At 51.7% G+C, this 25,616-nt stretch overlaps 1 protein-coding gene across 1 annotated transcript in view; it reads left to right on the forward strand.

Moving 5' to 3' along the window:
• Positions 1-25,209, forward strand: part of LOC147689487 (uncharacterized) — a 54,638-nt gene extending 29,429 nt beyond the window's left edge. Inside the window, exon 3 of the mRNA XM_086939930.1 lies at positions 25,007-25,209. Coding sequence (XP_086796056.1) covers positions 25,007-25,209 — 203 coding nt within the window. The remainder of the gene's footprint in view (positions 1-25,006) is intronic.
• The last annotated feature ends 407 nt before the right edge of the window (positions 25,210-25,616 follow it).

Genomic DNA, 25,616 nt, shown 5'->3' on the forward strand with positions numbered 1-25,616 from the left:
AGTCCCCTCAAGGCAACTTTTACCTGATGCCAGATATCAGGTGACAAACATTGATGGCATAGAATCCAATCATCCCATGGCAGTAGTCAATCTTAGCTGGGGAGGTGTCACTGGCCCAAAGAGAGTGGCAGTGTCAGCAAACTTGCCTGTAGATTGCCTACTGGGTAATGATTTGGAAATCTCAGCCTGGGCTGAGGTTGAACAGCAAACCCATTCTAGAATGGTAAATCTCCATGGAAAGGTTAGTGGGGCTGTAATGGCTACAGCCCCAATTCAAGATGTCCTTCCTGAAAAGGTTGGGAGGGCTGAGCAAACCTCAGCCCCATCTTTAGATAACTTCCCTCCTGAAGAGAGTAGCAGGGCTGTACTGATAACAGCCCATACCCAAACTGAGTCTCCTCCTGAAAAGGTTGGTGGGGCTGTGATGGCCACAGCCCAAACTCAAACTGATACATGGGTAGTGAAGCCTGAAATGATGGATCACTCCACCCAAACAGAGAGCATTGAGGAGGAAGAGAAATCTCCCTCCCACCAGACTTTAGGAAAGGATCAGCCTCCTCAGGGAACTGATCTTACCCCTGATGAAGGAACTGTCCCAGAGGTTGTTAGGCCTGGCCTGACAGAGCCTCTGATGGCAGTGGACCCTTCTCAGGTGGGACCCAGTCTGGAGCAGGTAACCTGCCCCTCTCTACCTTGCCTTACTCAGCCCAGGGCTGCAGAGGACAAGAAGGACAGTGAACCCCAAAGGGCCCCCTGTCAAATAAAGCACCCCCATCAACAGATTAGGGGCACCGAAACTAGTAGCCCTAGTGAGGCGAAAACTTTAAAAACTCCTGAGGGATCCCCCTTAAAAGTAGTTAGGGACCTCCCCCAGATGGATATTGTTGGGCACAGCCAAACCTGGGACCCTAAGGGCCCAAACCTGACCTGTCCCTCCGGTAAGCCAAACAAAGGGACCCAGCCTCCAGCTGTAGACAGCCAGAGGTTGACCCTGAGAGCACAGTGCAACTCAGTCATGGAAAGAAAGGCACACCTGGTGGAGAGTGATTGGAGGAAGCTGAGGCCTACAGAGGAAACTCACTTCAGTACTCCATCTCAAAACCAGCCTTTAACTTTGCCAAAACACACCACAGGTAGAGATTCCGTATGGTGGAGACCCTCAGATGCCCTTAGGGTGAGGAATTGCTTAGTGGACCATGAGACAGGGGGTTACCAAGCCAGAGCTGGTACTTCCTTATATGGCCACTTAGGCAATATAGGCTTACCTGGTCAAGGATAGCCTTATCTCCTTTCGTTTGGGGGGGGGGTTATGTAGGAAGGTGGATATCTGACTATGGTTACCCCCAAACTTTTTGCCTTGTGTTTAGCTGGTTTTTGACTTAGTTGGCCTGGGATCCTGCTATTCAGGGCCCCAGGCTGATTGCTCTCTCCTTAAAATGGACTCCATGTACCTTAGGTGCATAACACAATTGGGACTGGTTCACCTTATGAGCCCCTGTAGTAGAGTACCATAGGTACCCAGGGCATAGGTGTAGCCAAGGCCTACCAGGGGCTGCAGCATGTATTGTGCCACCCCTGGCCTGGCCTCCATATTTGACACAACTGGCTGATCACTCAGCTGGGGTAAGTTGGTGTAATCACCTCTTACTTAGGTACAGTATGCCTGTGCCTAACCCTAAACTGGACACATATGTTCCTATCAGCCACTCCTATGGAAGGCCTCATCAATCCTGGAGGCAGAGTGCTTGGAAATATGTGAGATGGTGCTCTAGCATGAGCTGAGCCTGTCTGCAGCTGTCGGGAACAACTCCCTAAGCTGTTCCGGGATATTGCCATACCATATACTCTTAAGTGCATTATAATCCTCGCGGTTAAATGCTATCTTTGGTTTGGCTTTATCAAAACATGTCGAGTAAGGTGTCATACGAATTGGAATACTATCCCCTCGCCAATTCTGGCGACGGGGATAGCATTCCACCCTTCTAGAGGGACACGACATGTGTGTAGCCTTAACCCCGGTTAAAGTTAAACAGAGCCTCAGCATCACAAAATGGATGCTGCCACCACAGACACATGTCTGACCTCCTGCTGCTGGGAGTCCTTCCAGCGAGGAGGGCCTGGACAAAGGGTTTCCTGCCTGGGGAGGTGCGAGCACCACCCCAGACAGGGTTTTGTGTATTGGGTAGGACAGGGCTGAATAGATTGAGACATGCCTGGGGCACACAAGGTGTCCCTGTGCATAAGCCAGCCCAATTCGGTCCTGGTACTTTCCAGACTCAGGCCTGGCGCGGAACTTGACAATGGAAAGGGGGTGTAACCGCCCCCCTTCCTGGTTCCTCCCAGAGGAGGGACATAGTAGGTGATCCACCCCTCAGATTGGGAATAAGAGTGGGAGCAGTGCCGTATCACAGCAGATCATCCTGAATCAACTTTACACGAAGAAGAAGACTGGACTTCGACATTCTGCTGCACAGAAGACTGAAGAGAATCTCCCTTGTGGCCTAGGAGTGGCCACCCTGTGAACACAGGTACCAACCAGCGACTCGACGTCTGCTTTGCCGCCGCCTCCCGCCGGAGCCCGAGCCCAGAGCCCGACAAGAACCAGACTCCCAGACCTCTCAGAGCCCGATCCACAGTCCCTGCAAAGAAGGGACCCGTGGAGGCACCGAGTGACGTGGGACCGGACCTCTTGGAAGACACTCGAAAAGCTGACTGCGCAGCTTCTGAGGCATCCTCGACGTTGTGCTTTGGGGACTGAGAACCCCCGCCACCGAGCAGCCCTTGCACCGAAGATCAGCCCTCCAGCATCTCCACGATCTGCGTGGGGCCCTTTTACATTGTGCCACTCGACGCGCCATCCTGGCCACTAGCCACGTGGTCAGCGGCCATCTTGGCGATGAACCCGAAGATTTACACAGCAGGTCTGGTTGCTCCAGACCTACCCAAGCTCCTGTGAAAAGGAGCACCCGCTCTGACCTTGCTGGTCCGAGTGTTAAGCATCTTTCAACTTCTGCCTGGCTTGCCTTTGCCAAGGCCTGTTTGCTCCGATCAAGGTGCCGACACCGCCAACAGCGAGAAGCCTGCGTGGGACAGCTCGTGACCAACTCCTGGATGTCCTCGACCCCGGGTATCTACGTGGCTGCAGAAAGAAGCTACCCGACAACGCCTGTTTGCACCCAACATCGCCTGGTTCCAATCTGGTTCCACGGTAGTCACTGGCTAGTGACTTTGAACACTGTCCCCTCTGCTTTCAGGTCTTCACATCTTCAGATCCACCCTTGGATCCACCGGAACTCTTCACATCGAGCCGTCTGCAGCATCTTCAGCTCCAAGCACCATCGACCAGCGTGACGAAACCCGACACTACTTCGACCCTGTGCACCCGCTTCCTGTGGGTGAGGTAACTCAGCTCCGCCGGTGCTCCTGCACTGGTACACATCCCAAGGGCCTGTGTTTTAAGTTTCAGCTCCGTAGGTCACTCGGAAGGTTCCTAACTTTCTAACTTTGTACTTTTTACGCACCATAGACTTTGTATTGGAAAGTGCGTGCACTTTGAACACTGCACCCGAGTCCCGTGGGCCTCTCCCGACTTAGTCACTGCTAGTCTCGAATAGCTCCAGCGATTCCCAAGGCCCTAGGCCTCTTCACTTTCCTATTGGTATCTCTTATACCACTTTCTTAGTATATGGTTTAGGTGGCCCCTAGGGCTCATCCATATTGTGCAACTTTTGTGTATTTTAAACTGTCTTGTGATTTAACGCTTGTGCTTCTGTGCTCATAAAGAGTCCAGGGGATTTTATAGTTAATAAATCAATATATATTTTCAATATATATCTGTGTGGTGTCCCTTTCATTTGGTATTCAAGGGGGTTGTGTATGGTATAACAGCTGGCTTCACATGCCTTTCAGAGTTTAGCCTAAGACTGCTTTGTCCGCGTTACCACTAGGATAACTGGTCTACAAGGTTGAATTACAACCATCATCATAGGGGTTGCTTGGCATGGTACAAAGTGATCACTAAGAATTAGTGAGCATTATATACCAGGCCAACTTCTCACACTCCGTCCCTCTCATCGTCCGGGTTAGCCACCAGCCAATCCTCCATTGCATCAGAACAGTCATCCACAAAATACCCCCACTTCTGGTGAGGCGGTTTCCTATGGTTCCTGAACTTCAACCTGTTCTCCTCCTCTTGGGAAACAGGTTCCGTACTTGGGGAACTAGGAATGGGACTGCTCGCACTGGGCTCTATATAGCTGCGACCACTGGACTCAACCCTCCCCGGGGAATCCAGAAAATTAAAACTGTGCACAGGGGATAGTCTACCCTCCAGAGCTACTTTGCCTCTGATGGAGGCCCGCTCAGCCTCCTCTATCCTTTCCTGTGCTAAGACCCTCTCAGTCTCTAACTGTTGCTTTCTAACGCCCAGCTGTGCCATAGCCTGGGCATGCTCTATTCTGAGCTTTTCTAAAGCCAGCTGGTGCTCCCTTTCTCTCCTCCTATCTTCCATCGCCTCTGGGGACAGGGAAAGGGATGAGGCACTGCCTCCTACGCTGGACCCAGCAAGGGACTCCCTATCTATTGGGTCCTCACTATCTGCTGGCGTCCCTGTGCTATCATTTTCTTCCTCCTCTTCTGAATCTTCAGGGCTCCCCACAGACCCACCACCCTCCTGGTGTGAGGCCCGGGCCCTTTCCTCACTGCTCTCAAGATCCCATTGTTCCTCTTGCCATTTGACCATGCATCTCCTAAGTGCATCCCAGCCTGACTGATCAGCCCCTATGCCTCACTCTTCGCAGAACCGTCTCAGCTCCCACACACCGTATGTGGCTAGATCATTGAAATCAAAAACAAGCTCCATTCTGGCAGATGTTCTAGAGACAAGATCACACAGGGAACCTAAGGGTCTGAGCTTAAACAGGAGTACACAATTCACAAAGGTTCAGCAAGTTCCCTATCCCAGAAAACTCACACTCACTTGCCTAGTGCCACACACCATTCATTCACACACAACCCCCCCTCGGACTGGTAAGGCAGTTTCTACCACCCCTGATTCCTCAACCTGACCACATGTGACACAGGTACCAAACTCTGGGCGTGGGGCAGGGGAACAAATGTACTCGACACAATTGCACAATGATACCTTCAGGAGAAGAAAATAATGGAACTTCAACAAACAATAATCCCCAAAATGTGGTCATCTAAAATGCAGAGTTTTGTAGTGTGGCCAGTTGCCACTGTGGTACAACGCAAACACAAATCCTTATCCTCACCGCTGCGTCCAATGTTAGAAATGGGATCCCTGGCTGGCCAGGGCTTTCGCCAAAGTCAGTCAGAGACCACCACTCCTAAGTCAGGGCAAGGGAGTTACACGCCAAGATAACCCCTGCTCACCCTCTAGGTAACGTGGCGCGAGCAGCAAGGCTAAACTTGGAGGCGATATGAGTTAAGTATTTGTGCACGCACCCCAGCAACAACACCCAAGGCCCACCACAAAGGAAACTCCACACAAGGTTATATGTAAAAATGGGGGCGTGGCTTGGACGCCGATCGGGATGGCGGCGTGAGCTTGCTGCTCCGCGCAGGGTCCCGCTAATTCTCCTGAAATCGGCACCCGGGTTGACCCCTGGTTGGTGTGACTGGCCTACGAAGAGTTGGGGAGCAACTGGGCAGCGGCGGAAAGCACTTGGGGGCTCGCTGGCCCCGTGGAGACCTAGCAAGACGACGGCCGTGGTGTTGCTTGGAGTGTGAAGAAAATGGCGGCGGCGCGGGCCGATGGCTTCGGACACCGAAACTGAGCGGACTTGGCCTCGACTGGCGGGGTGGCCCGCTGCTGCGAGATCGGTGCTGTGGGAGCTGTAGATTCGGTCCTGAAGGCGGGGAGTTTGGAGCCCAGCATTGATCGGGTATTGGGGGCGACTGCTCGTCTACACTCCTTCTTCCCCTCCCCCTCCCCCCAAACCTGGCGGCAGCGAGGCGGACGGCGCTGGTCCGTGTGATCCTTGGAGTTGCGGGCATTGTGGTGGCACTCTATCGCGGTCATTGATGAGACGCACGTCCCACTACACAGTGGCTGTTGGGACTTGGCGAGACCCTCTGCCCGTGACGGAGCACCCTAGGATGGCGGCTGCAGGGGGAGCGTCCACCATGGAGCGGGGCCAGGAGGATGTGGCTGCACTATCCCAGGTTGGCGAGGCCCCCCCGCCGATGATGGACCAGGAGCAGAGGCTGCATCGGCGCTTGGATGCCATACTGGATGCTATCACCTCGACCAAGGAGGCATTGCAGCAGGACATTGCACAGGTCGCCACGGGGCTGGGGCTCCTGCGAGCGGATCATGCCAAGTTGGCGGATAAGGTAAAGGACCATGAACAGCTCTTATTGGACCTGATACCGGCGGTGGTGACCGCGGAACACACGATAACGGACTTCCTGACCCGGTTGGACATGTTGGAACGACGGGCGGAGGATGCCGAAAGCTGCAACAGAAGGAACAACGTGCGGGTCGTAGGCCTGCCGGAACGAATTGAGGGGGAGGATGTGGTGGCCTACATGGAGGAATGGTTCCGGACTGTGGTGGCACGGGAGGGACTTACTTCTTTCTTTACGCTGGAACGAGCTCACAGGGTGCCGGCTCGCCCGCCAGTGCTTGGCCGCCCCCCCCGACCGATGGTGGTGAGGCTCCTTCATTATAAGGACCGGGACCTCCTAATCCAGAGAGCTCGGGCTTCGGGCCCATATGAGGTGGAAAACAGCAGGGTCACGATCTTTCCGGACTACACTCAGGCGGTCCAGAAGAATAGGGCATCGTTTCTGGCAGTGAAAAAAGAACTGAGGGAGGAGGGCATCCAGTACTCCTTGCTCTTCCCGGCCAAGCTGCTGATAATCCTGGACGGGACCACGCACTTTTTTCAGACCCCGGATGAAGTGTGGCTGTGGTTGGAATCGTACCGAGCTGGCACGGACAGGACTCACAAAAGTCGGCGAGATCGGCCTAAACCGCCTCAGGTCCGGCAGTCACAAAGGATCCACTCCCGCAATAGGCGTCAGCGGGAGAAACGGGAGGCCCAAATGGCTGCAGACAAGAGAGATTCGCTTGCAGCGACGGCGGCCATTACGGGATCGCAGCCGGAGAGTGAACTGGCAGAGACGGACTCTGGCAACGAAGGCGGCAGGACCAGAGAGGAACTCTCGGAGGCGGAGAGCTTGAAGGGGCCGGTGGTCACCCCCCAGACATCCGACGGGATTTTTCATGGCTGATTCGTCATTGCGACTTGGACACGGTTTTTGGTAGGGTGGCATCCTGTTGGAGCTGGGTGGGTCGCCGGGTAGGGTGCCACGTTGGCATGGTGGGATGGAGAGCGCGGGGCGCGGGCTCCGCTTGCCGGGGTCGGCGATAACTCATAACCCCTAAGGCCTTCTGTGGTGGCGACCACAGGTTAGTCTCATGTGTGTTTGGTTTAAGGTTTGGATCGGGGCTGACACCGGGTTTGTGGGCTCTGTCCTGGGGAGAGGGGTTCGGGGCGTTTTCTTCTCTAAAGTTTGTTTTGGGGGGGGGGAAATGCTATGGTGTGGGTATTGACTGGCTGCATTTGAACTGGATCGCTTTATGCTGGTATGGGGATGTTACCTAACTTGAAATGCCTGACGTGGAATGTCTGAGGGCTGCGAACTATGGTCAAGCGCCACAAAGTACATGCGTATTTGGTGAGGAGGGGGGTTCAGGTTGCCATGTTGCAGGAGACTCATTTAACGAAACAGGAATGTACCGCACTACAGAAGAGATGGCGGGGTCAGGTTTTTGGCACCACTTACTCAGCGTTTGCTAGAGGGGTACTGATATGGGTGAGAGCGGGGATACCGTTTCAGGTGCTGAATCAATTGGTGGATCCTGAGGGCAGATATGTGGCGGTGGAGGGGAGGTTATATGGTCGGGATGTGGTTCTCTGCTGTGTGTATGCTCCAAATGTTGATCAGGCCCGCTTTTTCGATGGTTTATCCGGGTCCTTGGCCTCCTTCCTAGCGGGCCCGGTGATACTGGGGGGGGGGACTTTAATTCGATCACGGATGTGATCTTAGACAGATCTCACCCTCCCCTTGTTGACTCCCCGGTACGTAAGCTAGCCATGCATAGGAAGGATTGGCAAGATAGGTGGGGGCTACTGGATGTATGGCGGGAACAACACAGGGATGCTAGGTACTACTCCTTTTTCTCAGCACTCCATGCTCTACATGTTAGAATTGATTTGGTACTGTGTAGCGGGTCCCTGGCCCCACTGGTCTCTCATACGGAGTATCTGGCCAGAACCATCTCGGACCACAATCCTCTGCTGGTGCATGTCCAATGGCAGCGGGAGCGTTCCGCGATTCCAACATGGCGGCTCCGGCCCGACACGCTGGAGGACTCAGTGTTCAGTGAGGCAGTCCAACAGGGCATCGATCAGTATTTCAGTGAGAATGAGGGTACAGCTACATATAGGTCCACTGAATGGGATGCGATGAAAGTGGTAGTGAGAGGTGTGTGCCTGGGTAGGTTTTCGAATGCTCGAATGTCAGTGCTAAATGCGCTTGCCAGTGCGGTGGAGAAACTGAGGGAACTGGAGCGGCGCAGGCCGACCCGACCGGACTAGCAGGCCCGGTTGCTGGAGGCAAAGGAGGTGGTAGCCACCGAAACGGAACGGTTACAGAGCTACGACTACAGACAATACGCCATTAGAGCGCATGCCGAAAGGGATAAGGTGGGTACGCTCCTGGCCAGGCTTGCTAATCCTGAACTTAGAGGCTGCCTGGTCCTTAGCATAAAAAATGCACTGGGGGACACGGTGTATTCCCAATCGGCGGTGCTGGAGTGCTTTCGGGCTTATTATGCGGAGCTGTACGAGAGTCAGTTGGGAGTAGAGGCCCACGAAATCGTGGCGTATCTGGAGTCGAGGCAGCTTCCGGTCCTTGACGATGACGATGCGAAAACCTTAGGTGGGCCGATCAGGCTGGCCGAGATCAGGACGGCCATTAAGCACATGGCGCGGAATAAAACGCCCGGGGTGGATGGTTTACCGATAGAGTTCTACCAGAAGTACGTAGATAGTTTGGCGCCCAGACTGCTGGTGGAATATACGGAGGCTTACAGGTTGGGGGGTCTGCCCGGATCAATGAGGGAAGCACTGATAGTGCCGTTGCTAAAACCCGGCAGGGAAGCGACTGATGTGAGGTCCTATAGACCATTGTCCATGCTGACGGTGGACTACAAGATATTGAGCCGGATCTTGGCCACCAGGTTGGCCCCACACATGACTGGCCTGGTGCACAGGGACCAGGCGGGGTTTATCCCCACGAGGAGCACGGCGTTAAATATTCGTCGCCTGGTTGGGATACTGGACGGTGCAGTGGATGCGGACGGTGCCCAGGCGGTGTTGTCTGTAGACATTGAGAAGGCTTTTGATAGTTTGGAATGGGTCTATCTGGATGAAGTGCTAGTGAGGTTTGGTATTGGTGAAGGGTTCCGCAGGTGGACGAAGGTGCTGTATTCCTCGGCAACGGCGCGAGTACGCATGGGCAGTTTGGTGTCCGCGGCTTATCCGGTCGGTAGGGGAACGCGACAGGGGTGCTCCCTTTCCCCTCTTTTGTTCGCACTGGCGATGGAACCCTTGCCGGTGCGTGCCAGGTTGGGAGACGGATATGCAGGGATTGCAAGCGGTGGGCAGCTGCACCACATCTCGCTGTACGCGGATGATCTGCTGCTGTATATGGAGGACACGGAACGGGCTCTGGAAGGGGAAATGGAAATGCTGTCTGAGTTTGGCCGGTTGTCGGGCCTCAGGGTTAACTGGGCGAAGACCTGTGTCTTTCCGCTTCGAGCGGATGCGCCCTGCCCCGCACGTGACTTGGGGGTGGTCTGGGAGCCATCTTGCTTTACTTATTTGGGAGTCCGTATCTACCACGAGGCCGCGGACCTATTAGAGGGCAATATTGGACGGTGCGTACGGGCGCTGAGAGGTTGTATGTCCTTTTGGGCATCCCTTCCCCTGACGGTGTTGGGTAGGATTGCTCTGTTGAAAATGGTAGCGCTTCCACGACTCCTGTATTATTTCCGGACGCTGCCCATCTGGATTCCTCAGAGGATCTTTAGGGACTTGCGGACGATGGTTATTGATTTCCTTTGGGGGCATGGCCGCCGCAGAGTGGCACTGAACACGTTGCTACGCCCTAAGATTGAGGGGGGGATGGCCGTCCCCGACTTTGAGTTGTACTACTTGGTGGCGCAGCTTCAGGTTCTTACACAGCATGTGGCTAGGGTGTTCAGGGGACCGGAGTGCGACCGAGAGTTGGGGATACAACGCCATGTACTGGCCTACATCGTTATGCAGCAGAAACTGGAGTTGCGAGGCCTCACTATGGAGGAGCGGACGCTCAGGTTATGCTGGCAGAGGAGTCTGAGGAGGGCGAAGGCGACTCGACTGTATGCAACGGAGATACCGATCGGCATGTTGACAGCTCTGCCGCATGGGGGCGACTGGTCCCCACTGTCAGAATGGGAGGAGTCGGGTCTACAAGTGGTAGGGGACCTATATGTTGACGGGACCTTGGTGCCCTTCGGGGTTCTACAGGAACAGTTTGGGCTGCCGGAGGGGGGCTTCCTCTTGCATGCAGCCGTGGTGGCGGCCATTCAGAAGCACTGGAGGAGGGGGCTCATCGAACCGGACACGACCATGGCATGCCAGTACGTAGTGATGGCCGCTGGCACCTTTAAGGCGGTGACCTGCCTCCATAATAGGATGCTGCATGAGGGGCTGGAACCGCTCCTGGGGCTGAAAGCGACATGGGAAGCGAGCATAGGTAGGCCCATTCCGGACACGGTGTGGAGCCATATTCTTAAGCGTAGGTGGAAGGGCACGAGTAACGCGCGCTTCCAGCAGGTGCACTTCTTCGTATTACATAGGGCCTACTTGACTCCGGAGAAGATCAGACGGTACTTCCAGGTGCAGGAAGCACGGTGTCCGAGGTGCTTGGCCCCGGAGGCGGATATGGATCACCTGTTCTGGGGCTGTCCGAAATTGGAGGCTTACTGGGCGGAGGTAGGGGAACTTCTCAATGCAGTGACCGACAGGGAGGTGGAGTTTGATATGGCGGCGTGTCTGTTGCTCTGGTTCCCACACACCAAACACACTAAGGTGACAAGTAAGTTTATTGACCTAGGGCTGATACTGGCGCAGAGAGAGATTACCTGGCACTGGAAGTCCAGGGAAGGACCGTCTGTGAGGAGGTGGACGAATGACTTGCTGAGGTGGTCCGAGTGCAAGAGTGTGCTCCGAATGAGGCAGGCTGTCAAGCTTGATAATGAGAAGACCTTAGAATCAGCGCGTGCATGGGAATTGATAGTGCAGGCCTTGAGTGATTCATTAGTGGAGGATGAGGACTGAATGGATAGGACTCGAGGGCACCGCGAGGCTTATGAGTACAGAGGTATCATTGGATCTGTAGCGGGACCCATGCAAGAGTCAGGAACATGGCACACACCATTAGCGGTTGCTGGGGGGGTGGGACTAGGGGTTGTTTAGGGGCTGTTCAGGGGTGGGCTAGGAGCCGGGAGGCAGATTAGTTACGGCAGCGATTCTGGATTGGGACTGATGACTGGGTCTGTGGAGCGTGGGTGGATAGTGGGAGGCGGCAGGGGCACACGGGACGGACATGATGAGGGCCTCGTAGGGTACGGGGAACGGGACAGCAGCGGCTCTGTAGCACTGGAATGTTAGCATAGGATGGCTGATGTTGGGGACAGGTTATGGTTGGGGGGGTAAAATGCGGATACGTAAAAAGATTTCGACCATTGTCCCTCAGGGACGCTCACCATGATGTCTTGCTACTAATTGGGACGCTGTGCCGCCCGGCCTCCGGGATGCGGGCTGAATGGCTGTGTATGATATACGCTCTTACGATTGATGCGGGGGGACACCATGAGTGGACTGGTTGAGCAATTGTATGCTATGGTTTCTAATTCTGCAATAAAAACACATTTAAAAAAAAAAAAGGTTATATGTAAAAATAGCCTTTGTATTACACCAAAACACATTAGATAAAACACACACTTTACAATGTGCCAACAGGCACGGGCAGAATTTACAAGGGATATGTACAAGACAGGGCCACATGGACCACTGTCAGGAATAGGCACTTTTAGAACTTAGCACTAGGTAGAATTAGCACTTAGAACATAGCATATAGAATGTAAAATCACTTTAGCACACAACCAGTAACTACTGGGAACCAGGACCTCGCTAGTACCACCTGCACTAGATGAAAAACAACCACCTAAGTATCACAATACCTGTAGGGGTGTAAGAACATAACACATGATGCAATGCATAACATTCATTCAGAGGTGTAAGGAAGGAAAACACATGATGCATCAACAATACATTCAGAGGTGCAGAAAACACATTAGCACAGAAGTCCCATTAGTCACCACCTGTGACTGTCCCTTAGTCCCAATGTCAGGGCCTAAACGTGGCAGCTGCCCACAAAGTGCTGGGCAGCTGTGTAACAAAGGGTGGGGGCAATGCTGGAGCCTCGCAGGCTCTGAGACCAGAATGGGGGCTGGGAGCCTCTCCTGGGCTCTGAAAGCAAGATGCGCCCCTTGAGCCTCTCGGGCTCTGAAAACGAAATGCAGCGCCTTTCTATGAGAGTCCCCTCTCTGGGGACTCAAAGTGACAATGCCTGCCAAGAGCCTCGCTGGGCTCTAAATCAACTGATGCCCCCGGGGCACCTCGTGGCTCAAAGGAAATGCTCCCACTCGTTGGAGCCTCTCTTAGGCTAAAAAAACGCCATGCCCCAGCCTCTCGGGGCTCTGACTCTGCTCGTTGGAGTCCCTCCCGGGGGACTCGGAATCAAGGGAGGCCCCCAGGGCCTCTCAGCACCAAGGCCTGCACTGGAGGGGAGGGGCAGGCACCGGCAATGTGCCCCGACGCCCCCCTCTCCTTTGAATTCACTCACCGGGTTCCTGACGTCGCGCTGGGTCTCGGTGATGTCTCTGCTTCCGTCGGAGGAGGCGGGGTGGGCTCCCAGCCTCTTCTTCTCCTCCTCTCGGTGTCAGGCGGGACTGGGCATCAGGCGGGGCTCTACCGTGCGCGAGAGCCACGCGGACCTCACCTGCTCATTCCCGGCCGCCTTCCTTCTTCTGGTGTTGCTCTGTGAGGGCGGGACTTCCGGTCCTGGCCCCAGAGCTTCCGGGTCGCCGTGGGCAGAGCGGCGGCCCGAAGGAAGGTTCTCTTTGTTGGGGTCAATCCGGGGTAGGCTCCCGGCGTATTTAAATAACAAAAAGGCACGTAGGCGGTGTGGGCAGCCGCGCCCAAATCGGCAAATCCACGGGGCAAATGCCGGGTGGGCACCGGCCACGAACAGAAAGCGCCCCCAGGCGCTAGCAGCAAATAAAGCGCTCCCAGCGCTAGAAGGGTGACCACAGCGCTATGAAAAGCATTACAGCACTCCTAGCGCTAGAGGGGAAATAAAAGCGCTTTCCAAGCGCTGTGGCAGAGTCAAGCGCTCCCCAGCGCTAGTTGACCCAAAAGTCCAGGGAAGGTCCTTCTCAGTGGGTAGGGGGCAAGGCTGGGCCCAGAGCCAGCACACTGGGTCTCCAGGCAGGGAGACACTCCAAGTGGCGGTCCTCTTGCCCAGCGACAGCAGCAGCAGCCCCTCAGGATCCTGAAAGAGAACAGTTTCTGTGGGGACACAGCCCCATTTTTATACACCTAAATCCTTTGTCTGTAGGTGCAGGGTGGGGGGAAACCAGTCGCAGCTGGTTCTTGAGTACTCTGTTTACCTCAACCACCCTCTCTATTCACTGGCGGGGCTTGGGTCATCAGTCGCACCACAGGGGGCGGAGCCAGCATTGTGTGGGGAAAAGCCCAGCCCATGCAGGACACAGGTACACTCCTCCCCAGCCATCAGCATGCTAATCTCCCACTCACCACCGGGGCAGACCCATCCAGACTCCTGGAGCCAGGCTCACCAGCCTGCTCCAGCCAATCACACACCAGACACATTTTACTCTAATATGCCAACTCCTAGAAGTGGCACTTCTACATATGACACACTCATGCAATACACACCATTGCGAAGCATTTACTCTCACGAGTTCGCACATATCAAATTCGAACCTGTACACCCCACGCATCAGGAACTACCAGGGACACATACATTCCCCATGCATTCCTATGGGAGGGCAGGCCTATCTCATTACATGCACTCAGAGTGCGCACAGACTTTCCACTGGGACACAGTGAAAGTGCGCAGAACCCAAAAATCACTACCACCAGGTCACCATTAAAAGCAAAAAGTCTAGGGGTGAACCTGCCATAAGGGCCAAGTCCAACACAACCCCCTTCCAGCCAAAACGGAGGGTAGACCAATCACCACCGTGATGGACTTCCCTGCTTGGGGCGATAGAACACGGACGCGGGCCCGCAACTGCAGGGACACCCTCCTGTTCTACGCCACGGTGAACCCATGGGATTCCTTCTCAACCCACTGTCTGGACCAACTGGGCTACCCCACTGGTACTCCCAAGCTGTCCGCGGCCAGGACCAGGCCCTGGGCCACCCAGGTGCCACCGGTCCTTGCCTATTCGCAGAGCGGGGGGTAGTAACCCCATGGCACATAGTAGCCATTCTCCACTCTCCCTGTCTGCAAGACAGGACTAGACTGCCACTGGTTCTCCAGCCTAGGGCCTACAACCTCAGGCGGACCAGGAGTCTCAGGGAAGGCTCTCCTCCCCCTACCTCTTCTTCTAGGGTTCCTCCTCCTCCTGCGAGGGGTACCCTTACAATGCCACTCCAACCCAGGGTTTAACCCCTCAGGTTGCACCGGGGTCAGAGGTGGGCTCTCCCACCCTCTGCACCCCCTTCCAGAGGTATGCCCTCTCCCAACTGGAGAAGTTCCTCTGGAAGAAGAACCGGTCAGGACACTGGTTACAGTCGTCCTACCCTTCAGGTCAGGCTGAACCTGAACCTGGCCTCCCAACCTCCGGTCTAAAACCTTTGTTGGAAAAATTGCCTGGCACTCCAGGACTTCTGGGGATTCACACACCATCTCCCTGAGGCTAACAAATGACACATATGTTGTGTGACTGTCTGTCTGGCGCAGATCTCCCGCCTCCTGTCCGCCTGACAGTGCGCAAAGATCCCCCAGCACAGAAGTGGTGTCACCATGGTCACTACACGGGATCCTAGCCCAACTGGGTAGTCCCTGACCCACTGGTTCTTCCACTGGGGAACTCCCCCAATCACTCCTCACGCTGGACTCCTGTACCCTCCCTACCGGAGCGGTACTGCCAGACTTTAGAACCACAGGAGCTCTGGTTACAGACGCTCCAGGTCCTCTACTCTCTAGGAGATCTTCCTCAAATGGACTAACAGGACAACCTAGGTCCCCAACTTGGTGTTCCCTACAGAAACCATCCAAGACCTGAGGCAGGGCTTCAGGCGTCTGGGGAACCTCGGTCTCCCCCTCACTCCTGCTCCACTGAGCCAGGCAGTGAGCCCCTACACTCTCCTCGCTATCCTGGGACCTAGCTGGGCTACACTGAGCCTCCTCCACCACACTGGGCTGGAGGATACCTGAACCACTACTTTTGGAGTCACTCCCTAATGACTCTAGAGAACCTCTAGCACTTTCCCAGCGCTCTGCTTCCTTAGCAAGCTCCCAAGGGCAAAAGTATCCAAACTTTGACAGGTGCTGGCGCAACTCTGCGACAGCAGCAGCAGCCCCTCAGGATCCTGGAAGAGAACAGTTTCTGTGGGGACACAGACCCATTTTTATACACCTAAATCCTTTGTCTGTAGGTGCAGGGTGGGGGAAACCAGTCGCAGCTGGTTCTTGAGTACTCTGTTTACCTCAACCACCCTCTCTATTCACTGGCAGGGCTTGGGTCATCAGTCGCACCACAGGGGGCGGAGCCAGCGTTGTGTGGGGAAAAGCCCAGCCCATGCAGGACACAGGTAAACTCCTCCCCAGCCATCAGCATGCTAATATCCCACTCACCACCGGGGCAGACCAATCCAGACTCCTGGAGCCAGGCTCACCAGCCTGCTCCGGCCAATCACACACCAGACACATTTTACTCTAATATGCCAACTCCTGGAAGTGGCACTTCTACATATGACACACTCATGCAACACACACCATTGTGAAGCATTCACTCTCACGAGTTCGCACATATCAAATTCGAACCTGTACACCCCACGCATTAGGAACTACCAGGGACACATACATTCCCCATGCATTCCTATGGGAGGGCAGGCCTATCTCATTACATGCACTCACAGTGCGCACGCACTTTCCACTGGGACACAGTGAAAGTGCGCAGAACCCAAAAATCACTACCACCAGGTCACCATTAAAAGCAAAAAGTCGAGGGGTGAACCTGCCATAAGGGCCAAGTCCAACAGGCTTGCCTTAGGCGCGCCTTTGGCGTGCTAGCGGCGCGGCCGTGCAGCGGCTGGCATATATGGGAGGTGTGAGGGACGAGCAGCTGCGAGGCGGGGGCAGCGAATGGGCAGTGGGCAGTCAGGGGGGCGGAGCTGCAGGGAACGCAGCGGCGAGGGCGGTGAGGGACAACGAAGGTAACATAACTAAAAGGGGCACAAAATCGAGGGTAAAACGAGTGGCACAGAAGGCAAAAGGGAACAAAAAAAGAGTGGAACAGAAGTCAACGGCACAGAAATACAAGAAAAATTAATGGCACAGAGGCAAACTACAGAATACAGATATACAGGGGCAGCTAAGAACAGAAGGGAGAATGGGCAGAGAGGCACGGGGGCAGCGAGGGGAACAGAAGGGAAAACTGGGCAGAGACATGGGGGCAGCAAGGGATACAGAAGGAAAGACAGGGCAGAGAGAGCACGTGAACAGTGAGGGGAACAGAGGGAAGAAAAAGGGGCATGGACCACGTACAGGCAGCGGGGGAAAACAGACAACAGCAGTCACAGACACAACAATGAAAATACAGGCAATACAATAAAAAAAATAAAGCGGAGGATGAACAAACCTACCTACGGCCTACCACTGGCCACCAGGGATGAGGCGCAAGTAGTAGCCTGCGGGTGGTGGAGGTCCTCAAACTTCTACAGCAGTGGCAACTGGGGCAGGGAGGCGCAGGCGGTGCTGTGCGGAGGGGGAGCGACCTACCTGGTGGGGTCAAGGGTTGCTCTTCTTTTGTTACAGGGGGGGTGTAGCCGACAAAGCAAAGGTACCAGAGAGGAGAGAGGGCCGTTGACCACAGTGAGGTAGTTACAATCAAGAGATTTATCGGAAGACCACACAGGCACTTCTCAGCAGGGTTAAACTTGGGCCCTACCTCTGTCAAACAGTGGCCGGCAAGCCTGGGGCAGTGGTTAGTATGCAGGCTGTGCATTTTAAAGCTTCCAATAATGCCTAGCAGAGGCCCAAGTACCTTGAGATCTCCAGTCCATGATCCCCTGTGGGCACCCACAGGATGCCCATGGGGAGCGTGGGCCGCTCAGCCGGTTGTCAGCGGGGCATCCACAAATGAATCGGCACAGCCCCAGGGATTGGTTAGGGCAGTGGAGGTAGCAGCAAGGCTCTTCATGTGGGAAGCAATGGTCCTGGCAGGGAACATAGATATTTCAGTTCAGGCTGTTTGTAGCTGTAAAGTGACACAAAGCACAGGTTGGTAGGAAAAAAAGTCAAAGTGGTGGTCTTGTTGCACTGGGATATCCCCAAATCGGTGGTGTAGGGTCATGAAGGCCACAGAGGGAAAAGAGGGGTGTTCTATAGTCCAGGCAGGTATAGAGGGCACAGTGTCTGTGTGCTGCCTCAAGGTCCCTGGCTCAGGAGGATGGAACAGCAGACCTGGCCTAGCAGGACACCTGTGACTGTTGGGCCGGGCATGAACAGTGCAGGCCACTGGAATGAAATATCAATGGTCACAGAGGAGATGGCAACCCCATCTCTAGGTGGCAGCTCCTGGGAAGAGAGTTGGGGTTGACCTCTTGGGCAGGGAGGATGGAATGCCAGCAAGAGGGCCCTAAAGCTCTGCACTGTCCGAGCGTTGTGAGGGCCCTGCATAGAGCCTATTGCATAGAGCCACTGAATGCTGAAAAGGAAGCCCCCAGCCAGGGGCATAGTGCACTCAGCTCGGGCCATGAACGGCAAGGCAGCGTTGTGACTCCAAGGTACAGCAAGGGCGGGCGAGCAGGACCCCCAAACTGGGTCAATGCATGCTCGAAGGGATGAGAATGGGGCTTCCATCCATCTGAAAGGGCAGAGGCATTAGGTAAGGTAATTGAGGCTGTGAGGTATCTCCAGTGGCAGAGTAGCTCAGGGGAGATGGGCTATCCTATGCAGAGGAGACTCTCTACCCCACTTTATGCATCAACTTGAGCAAATGTCCCCTCTCCTCTTTACTACAGGAAGCTTCAGCCACTGACAGCTGTCCACCTGTGTAAAGTCCTTCCGAACTCAGCATCAGTTTACTTTCCCAAGATGTAAGGAAGCAGTTGAAATGGTGATATTCCCAGAGCGAGCCATGGAATGGAACATCTATTTATGGCCACATTTCAGACTTTACATTAGAGTCAGATACCAAAACTCTGTGATGTGACATGTGATGATATACTCAGCAAAAATGTGGCTCGTACATGCTTAAAACCCTTTGCAGAGTCTAGTTAAAAACAGAGTCAGTGCTGTGTGCTGTTAGGCCAGGACTGTGCGTCTGTCACACTGCAGTGTATTACCAAATTGTGAAGAGCCTTTTTCAAAGGTTTTACAAGTCTATCAGGAGCCTTTGGTATTTCTGCATCAAAAGATTTTTTGTTCAAGTAGAATACATTCTAGGTTTGGCCAAAGAGATAACAAGTTGGGGTTCGAGGTTTCTTTAAGACAGGTGCAATAGGGCATTCTGTCAGGTCTACGTGGGTATTTTTGCATCACATCTGATTGGGAACCTTCCTTGGTCCTTCAGTTGGAGACCGGATCATGAATCAGAAGCTGACCATTGCTCAATGCTTCAAGAGCACAAACATATCCTGTCCCCAATGATTCTCAGATCTTTAGTACATCTCAGGAGAGAGATGAACCTTACATTAACAACCACATTTTGGCCCATTGAAGTGCAGTATGGTCACTTGCTAGAGCTTACCGTATATTCACCAAACTCATTTCAACACAATAACTAAAATCCCATAATACTGACTTTGTTTGACGGGTGCGTTTGTGGGGGTGCTGGTGACCGGCGCTGGCAAGTGCCTAACCACAGGTGGTGCACATAGGAACACTTCCACAAAGTGGTCTAATAGAAACACTTGCTCCTTTTCTCAGAAAGAGACCATGCACTCAGCAGGTAGGACATTCAGGCTTCATTTGGCACCATCAAGAGAACCATTTGGGCACTTGCTGCCTTTATCACTATTGCTCAGTTCTTAAAATCGCCATTTTAAATGCACCTTATATTCTCATCCCTTTCGATAAACATAGAAAAAATACTCGTAGTTTTTAGTAACAAACCATGTTCATCGTAATACACGTAATTCATCATTGAATATCCATGGTTCTAATGCAAGCATTTAAATGATTTTTTAAATATTAATTGAGCTGCAAATAACACAGTTAGTTCCCAGTGAAAAAATATATTATACTTGTGTTTTTTATACTGTCCTTTTCAGAACAGGCTTCTCTCAGGGCCATTGCAGAGCACGCTACAAGTGATGCCACTGACCATGTCACGAGTGAAGTAATAAGTGAGATCATAATCAGTGCATTGTGGGGGCGTAAGTTACAGCTATATAACTGCCAAATTTCACTGGTTTTGTACGAGTGAAATCTGACCATAACTATACGTTCCTTTAACCTTTGTTATTTTTTGGAGTGAAATGCTATTGTTTTTAAAATTCTTTATGCTAACTATAATGTCCCTGTAACCCTTGTTTTTCAGTAATTTTCAGTGGTTTTTAACTAATAGTCACATTTGCAGGGTCGAGGAGAAAGGGGGCTGGGCCTCCGACTGGCTTTCAGGAATCCTGCTGTGTAGGACTTACAGGAGATAGCAAGTGGTCTTCTTGGCCCCCAAGGTCCCTCAGGAGTAAGGTTGACTTCATACCCAAACACAGGACATGGCCCACCCGGGGGCGATTTCTAACGAAGCACAAGGCCACACTTCATTTTTTATTTCAAATTTTGGAAGAATTCATGGATCCAGCGTGAATCACACTGAATTTTTTCTAATGCTTGTTTGGCCATGGACGTTTCTGTGGGGCACCCCCTCCTCGCACCAAGAGGCTTAGATGGTCAGGGTGTTTCTACCCTGCCCCCTTTTTTATTGTTTTTTCTTCTGACTCGGTTCTACTAACTCACAAGATGGCTGCCAACACTTCCTGGTTCGAAGTGCTGGCAGCCAATCAGATCTCATCACAGGATCGTGAGTGGTCCCAGATCCACGGTGTCCCTATATATACAATTGGGATTTTTTTTTTCATTTCTCAGTAAGTACTGATTGGATTTACACCAATTCACAAAAAGGTACTTCCGTGAACCAACATCTACTTTCCGGCCAAATTTGCTGTAATTCCGTTCAGCAGTTTGGGTTGTAGCTGTGTCTAAAGGTCCTATGGGAATTAACATGGGCATGTACACTTTTAAGCACCCCCTATTCTCGGCCCCACAAAACGTTTGAAATATCAGCAGAACTGAGCGTTGTATTTCTTTTGAAAAGATTTTGTAAAATTTCATCAAATGGCGCTAAAGTCATTGGCAAAACAATATGCTGTTTTCCTGTGGAAACTAGGTCCCAGCTATACCTATCTACCTCTATGTGCACAAGAAAGTTTGCCCTGAGACGAAGGTGCACTCTCAAACAGATTCCAGTCATTTATTCTGGAATGCAGCAAAGCCAGCAACATACAGAGAATTCTTATTTTCAGAGGCCTAACGTGTTTCAGACTTCCCCAGTCCTTGCTCACAGGCCAACTGCGTGACAGTTCAGGTGATTGATTGCGGGCACCTGCTCACCAAGTTCCACCCTGAAGTGGGCCTCTTGAGTATCACAACAAGTGGAGGACAGTATAAGTAGTCCTGAGTGACTTTATTTATTTTGTCACATTAGGAACAACAGGTGCAGGAGATTTCCAGCAAACCCAGTAATGATACTTTGAATTTGCCCACTGGAGGGTGATGAACTGTGTTTTAATTTCCTGTTTGGCTTCAGCAAACCCACCTGGGATCAAATGAAGTGCGGGACTACTTATACTGACATGCTCTTGTTGCCTCTGCCTCCTTCAAATTACCTGTATACACAAATGATAGATAATCTGCTTTCAGCTCGCATGAGACGTTACACTAATAGGACACACCGTCCCTGTTTGCGCCTTGGTGCACCTGCAAATTGGTGCGCAGGGTGCAAACCGAAACAGTGCACTCTATTACTGATATCTCACTGCTCCCAGGGCAGGTACAATGTACCTCTTGCCTGGGGGCAGGGATTTGTGATCTACCGGGTAATAGGAGCACCCTGTCACCTGTTACAGTGGAAGTGGCACCTGCCTGAACTTCTAAGGGGTACAGAGATGTCCAAAGAAACAATTCCCTTGGGTTCGCTCAATGTCTCAACCGCATTCATTCAACCACATCCAATTATCAATAATCATACCATGCCCAGGAAAAATACAATGGTCATCAATGCAAGCACCCCTACATCATAGAGGAACCTGAAATGTCTATTATCACAACGTATACATTTATTATTAGATCAAATATCCGTTAAAAACATTAACCTCTTCCATGCTGGTGATGGAACCGCTCCGTCACCAGCCTCGGTCGCGCTGGGCTGGTGATGGAGCGGTTCCGTCACGATCAGCTTGGCGCGCCTGCGTGGCACTGATTTCGCGCCTGCGCGGCACATTCTATTGATGCTTTCAAGATATCTTTGCATGTCGAAATAAAGCTTTCAACCAACATTCTATTGAGCGGGCGGGCCGTGACGGACCCGCTCCTTCACAAGCAAAGCGCTCCCGAAGCTCGTGATGGAGCGGTTCCGTCACGAGCATGGGAGCGCTGCGCGGCCCCCCTCCCCCATAGCACTGCGGCAGAATGGCCTCCGCAGCGAAGGTGTTAAAAAACAAATCAATTTACACATTAACACATATGTTTAAAAATTATACATAGTATACAAAATGGGGAAGAGACCTACAGCCCGATTCATCAAAGACCCGTTTTGCGAGTCTTTAATAGCGATTCATAAAGAATCGCTATTACAGACTCGCAAAACAGGATTCATGTAGGAATCGCAAAATAAATTGCGATTCCTACACATTCCTTATTTGCTAATCGCAAATTAGATAGCAATTTCAAGGGTGCCAGGGGTGTCCAAAGGACACCCTGTAGCACCCCTTAAATGCAAATTTACACAGGTGTTGCTTTTTTCTATTTTTTCGCTATTTCCCACGATGTCAGACTTCGTGGTAAATAGTGACCAAATATTGTGAATTCGCAATTTCAAATTGATTAATGAATTGCATTTAATGAATCTCTAATATAGCGATTTTTGCATTTGGGATGATGAATCCCAAATGCAAAAATTGCACTCGCAAAGGGCCAGATTCTGAGAATCTGGCCTTTTGCGAGCGCAATTTAGCTTGATGAATCTACCTGTAAAACCTGTGACGTTGAACCCAACACATCGGACTGTTAATTCATAGGAATCATTACACATAGGTCAGAATCACATAGACCAGTCCTGACAAGTCGTTACTGGAATTTAACTTGAAAAATTGGCGTTGACGCGTTTCGGTGTATTGCTCTATGTGCACCACCTTTGTCAAGACTAGTATTGCTCTATGTCTCTTTCTCAACCAATATTTTGCCTTATATTGATCTAAGCAAAACACAAGAAATAAAAACAATATTACACATTGATTTCTAGACAATATTCAGGCTATTTATCTTCATTATATTACATTACATTACGTCCTATCGTAAATTTAGTATCTTTTTTCTACCTCCAGGTTAAGGAATGACATTTGTTTAACATTTTTAACCTAAGATGACAGAGTTAAAACCAGCTAAATCTGTGTGCATAATGCACTGCATTCTTTGCCCATTATCCTGCTAGCCATTGACCCCATGGATCCACCCTCCAGCATCTAGTTATTAGTGGGCATTCTGGTGGTTGTTTTTATAACCATTGTACACGGACCATGAAACTTGAATAGTGCCGGGGGTTGGTCACTACGCAAAGGATTTCCAAATGCTTTCTTGCAAGACAGCAACCATCAATCAAACAATGATAGGTTTGCATTATATCTAATCCAATCAAATATCTGGGTCCTATTGATTTCCTAGTTCTGTAATCTGATGGTGTATTACCTGTGTAAAACTACCAAAGACTGGCCCACTGCGGGTGCACTTTTACGGTGTCCTTAACATGAACTGGTAACTTCTTGTTAGTGATCCTCCTGTCGGGGTATGCAAGTCTTTAATCTATAAAGGGCTGCTCACAAATATATATAAAGACTTACAATCTCAAACTTCTTGCAACCTCGCTCTATTCTTGCAGGGAAATGACGGACATTCATATACCGGAAATAATGTCACGCTTGTGAATATGTCTGCAGAGGGCATGCATAAAAGCATGTTGACTCCTTAAATAAAGAATGGGGCGATTTATCTCTGAGGTTTTGTTCAGGAAAGAGTGCTGACTGATAAGAGCGGGGTCATGGCTGTGGTGGATCTGAAATCAGGGGTGTGCTCTTCTTTGTTTACCTCATTTCAGATTGGATCAAAAGACTAAATTGCTTTTCCGGTTCTGCATTTGGGGGTGGCGGGCTGGAAGTAGATGGAGAGGAATAGGCTTTTGCTGCTGTCGTTTTTAATGTTATTTTCGCTCCCAAAAGCAAAATAATGGTTCTAATTTTGCCCAGCAGCCATCTTAAACCTGCATACAGAACCTGGGGCCAGATGTACGACCGCAAGATTTAGCGACTTGCAATTTGTGCCAAATTGCGACTCGCAAATTACGAGTCGCTAAATTCAATGTACAAACACAACCATTCCCCAAATAGCGATTCGCAAATGACTCACAACAATAAATTGCGATGATGCTAATTACGACACGCTAAACCCTCGCAGGTAGCGTATGTGGTTGAAAGCATGCATTTTGCAGGCACAAATAGTGCGAATAAAAATTGAAGGAAACGCTTCTTGGTAGAGCAGAAGGACCCCAAACCAGGAAGTGGTGTCCCTGGAGATTCCTGAACAAAATTGAAAGCTCATGGCAAGGTGCAGCAGCTCATTACAACACTGATAGCCAAAGAGAGAACAGTTCAGCAAGATGGCCTGCCAGGCAAGTGAGAAAGAAGGCTAAAAGAGACTGCACATACTAAAGTCGTCTGAAAGAGAACCGGACATTGTTATCTAAGAGTGCTGCAACAACCATGAGCAGATTTTTGGTTAGAGTTTGGTTGGAATTTGCATACTGTGCCAGAATCCGACAGGAGAAAATATGGCATGATATGCAGTTGCATGTGGATGCCCTCGGTGAGGCTGACTGGTCACTTGAAGAGGTGGTATGACCTGCGTTCAAGGGCAAAGGAGAGGTTGGCTGCACGGCTGGGTCATGCACACTGAATAGGAGGTGGCTCATCCAGCTTCCCGGAAGCCTCAGCAGCGGAGCCAATGGTGGACGCCACCCTTGAGACCGAGGTAGAAGTGGAAATTGGAAGCCTAGACACATCCCAACCTCCACCACCCCCAGGTAAGTGAGAGATGAATGCCATATTATGTCACACTCAAGCCAGCATTTCACATGCATGCACCACATACAGGCCCGACTGCATCTACATGCTCCGTCTACATGCTTAAAAAATAAATCACAGTTGGTTCATCATGGGAAATGAAGTATGTGACACAGACATTGCAGTTAGGGACTGACATGAGTTGTGAACATAGGACCACCACAGAAATAGTGACTCAGATCATTTCCATTATTTTCCCTTTTGCAACATAGGAAAACCTTTGGCAGGAGAGCCAAGGGGAGACCACACAGATTCTGAGCAGGAGCAGGGCCAGGTGGATGAAGGGCAGGATGATCCAAGTTGTTCCTTGTCATTGGGGAGTGCTCCAGCGCTTGACACAATTGCTTTACAGCAGCAAGCAACACCCCATCGCACTCTGGGCAAAAGGGTCAGGGTATCCCGTCCAACCCAGTGATCAGGAAGCCGACTACAAGCTTGTAGGCAGGCTCCCACTTACACCAGAGCAGTCAATTAGTCTGCGTTTGCTGGCCTGGAAGATTCTATGTTAAAGGTTCAGCACCTGCAACAGAAACAGATCAGGATGATCAATATGAAGTTAAGATGTGGATTTGCCAACATAACACAACAATTGGCTGATAATCAGGCACGTATTGAGTAACACTGTGCATAGTTTGCGGAGTAGCGCTACTCATAGCTACGCAAAGTGCACTTCGCACTACGCAAGCTACGTGTAGCTAGGCGATCTGAGTAGTGCTGTAGGGAAATTGCTGTTCAATCATTTCAAACGTCATCTTGCACAGTGTAAGCAGTCGTTTTCTGCTGCTCAAGTAGATTTGTACTCGAGCGGCAGCTTTCACAATG

The sequence above is a fragment of the Lissotriton vulgaris genome, chromosome 10 (assembly GCF_964263255.1).
Source record: "Lissotriton vulgaris chromosome 10, aLisVul1.2, whole genome shotgun sequence".
Taxonomy (NCBI): Eukaryota; Metazoa; Chordata; class Amphibia; order Caudata; family Salamandridae; genus Lissotriton; species Lissotriton vulgaris.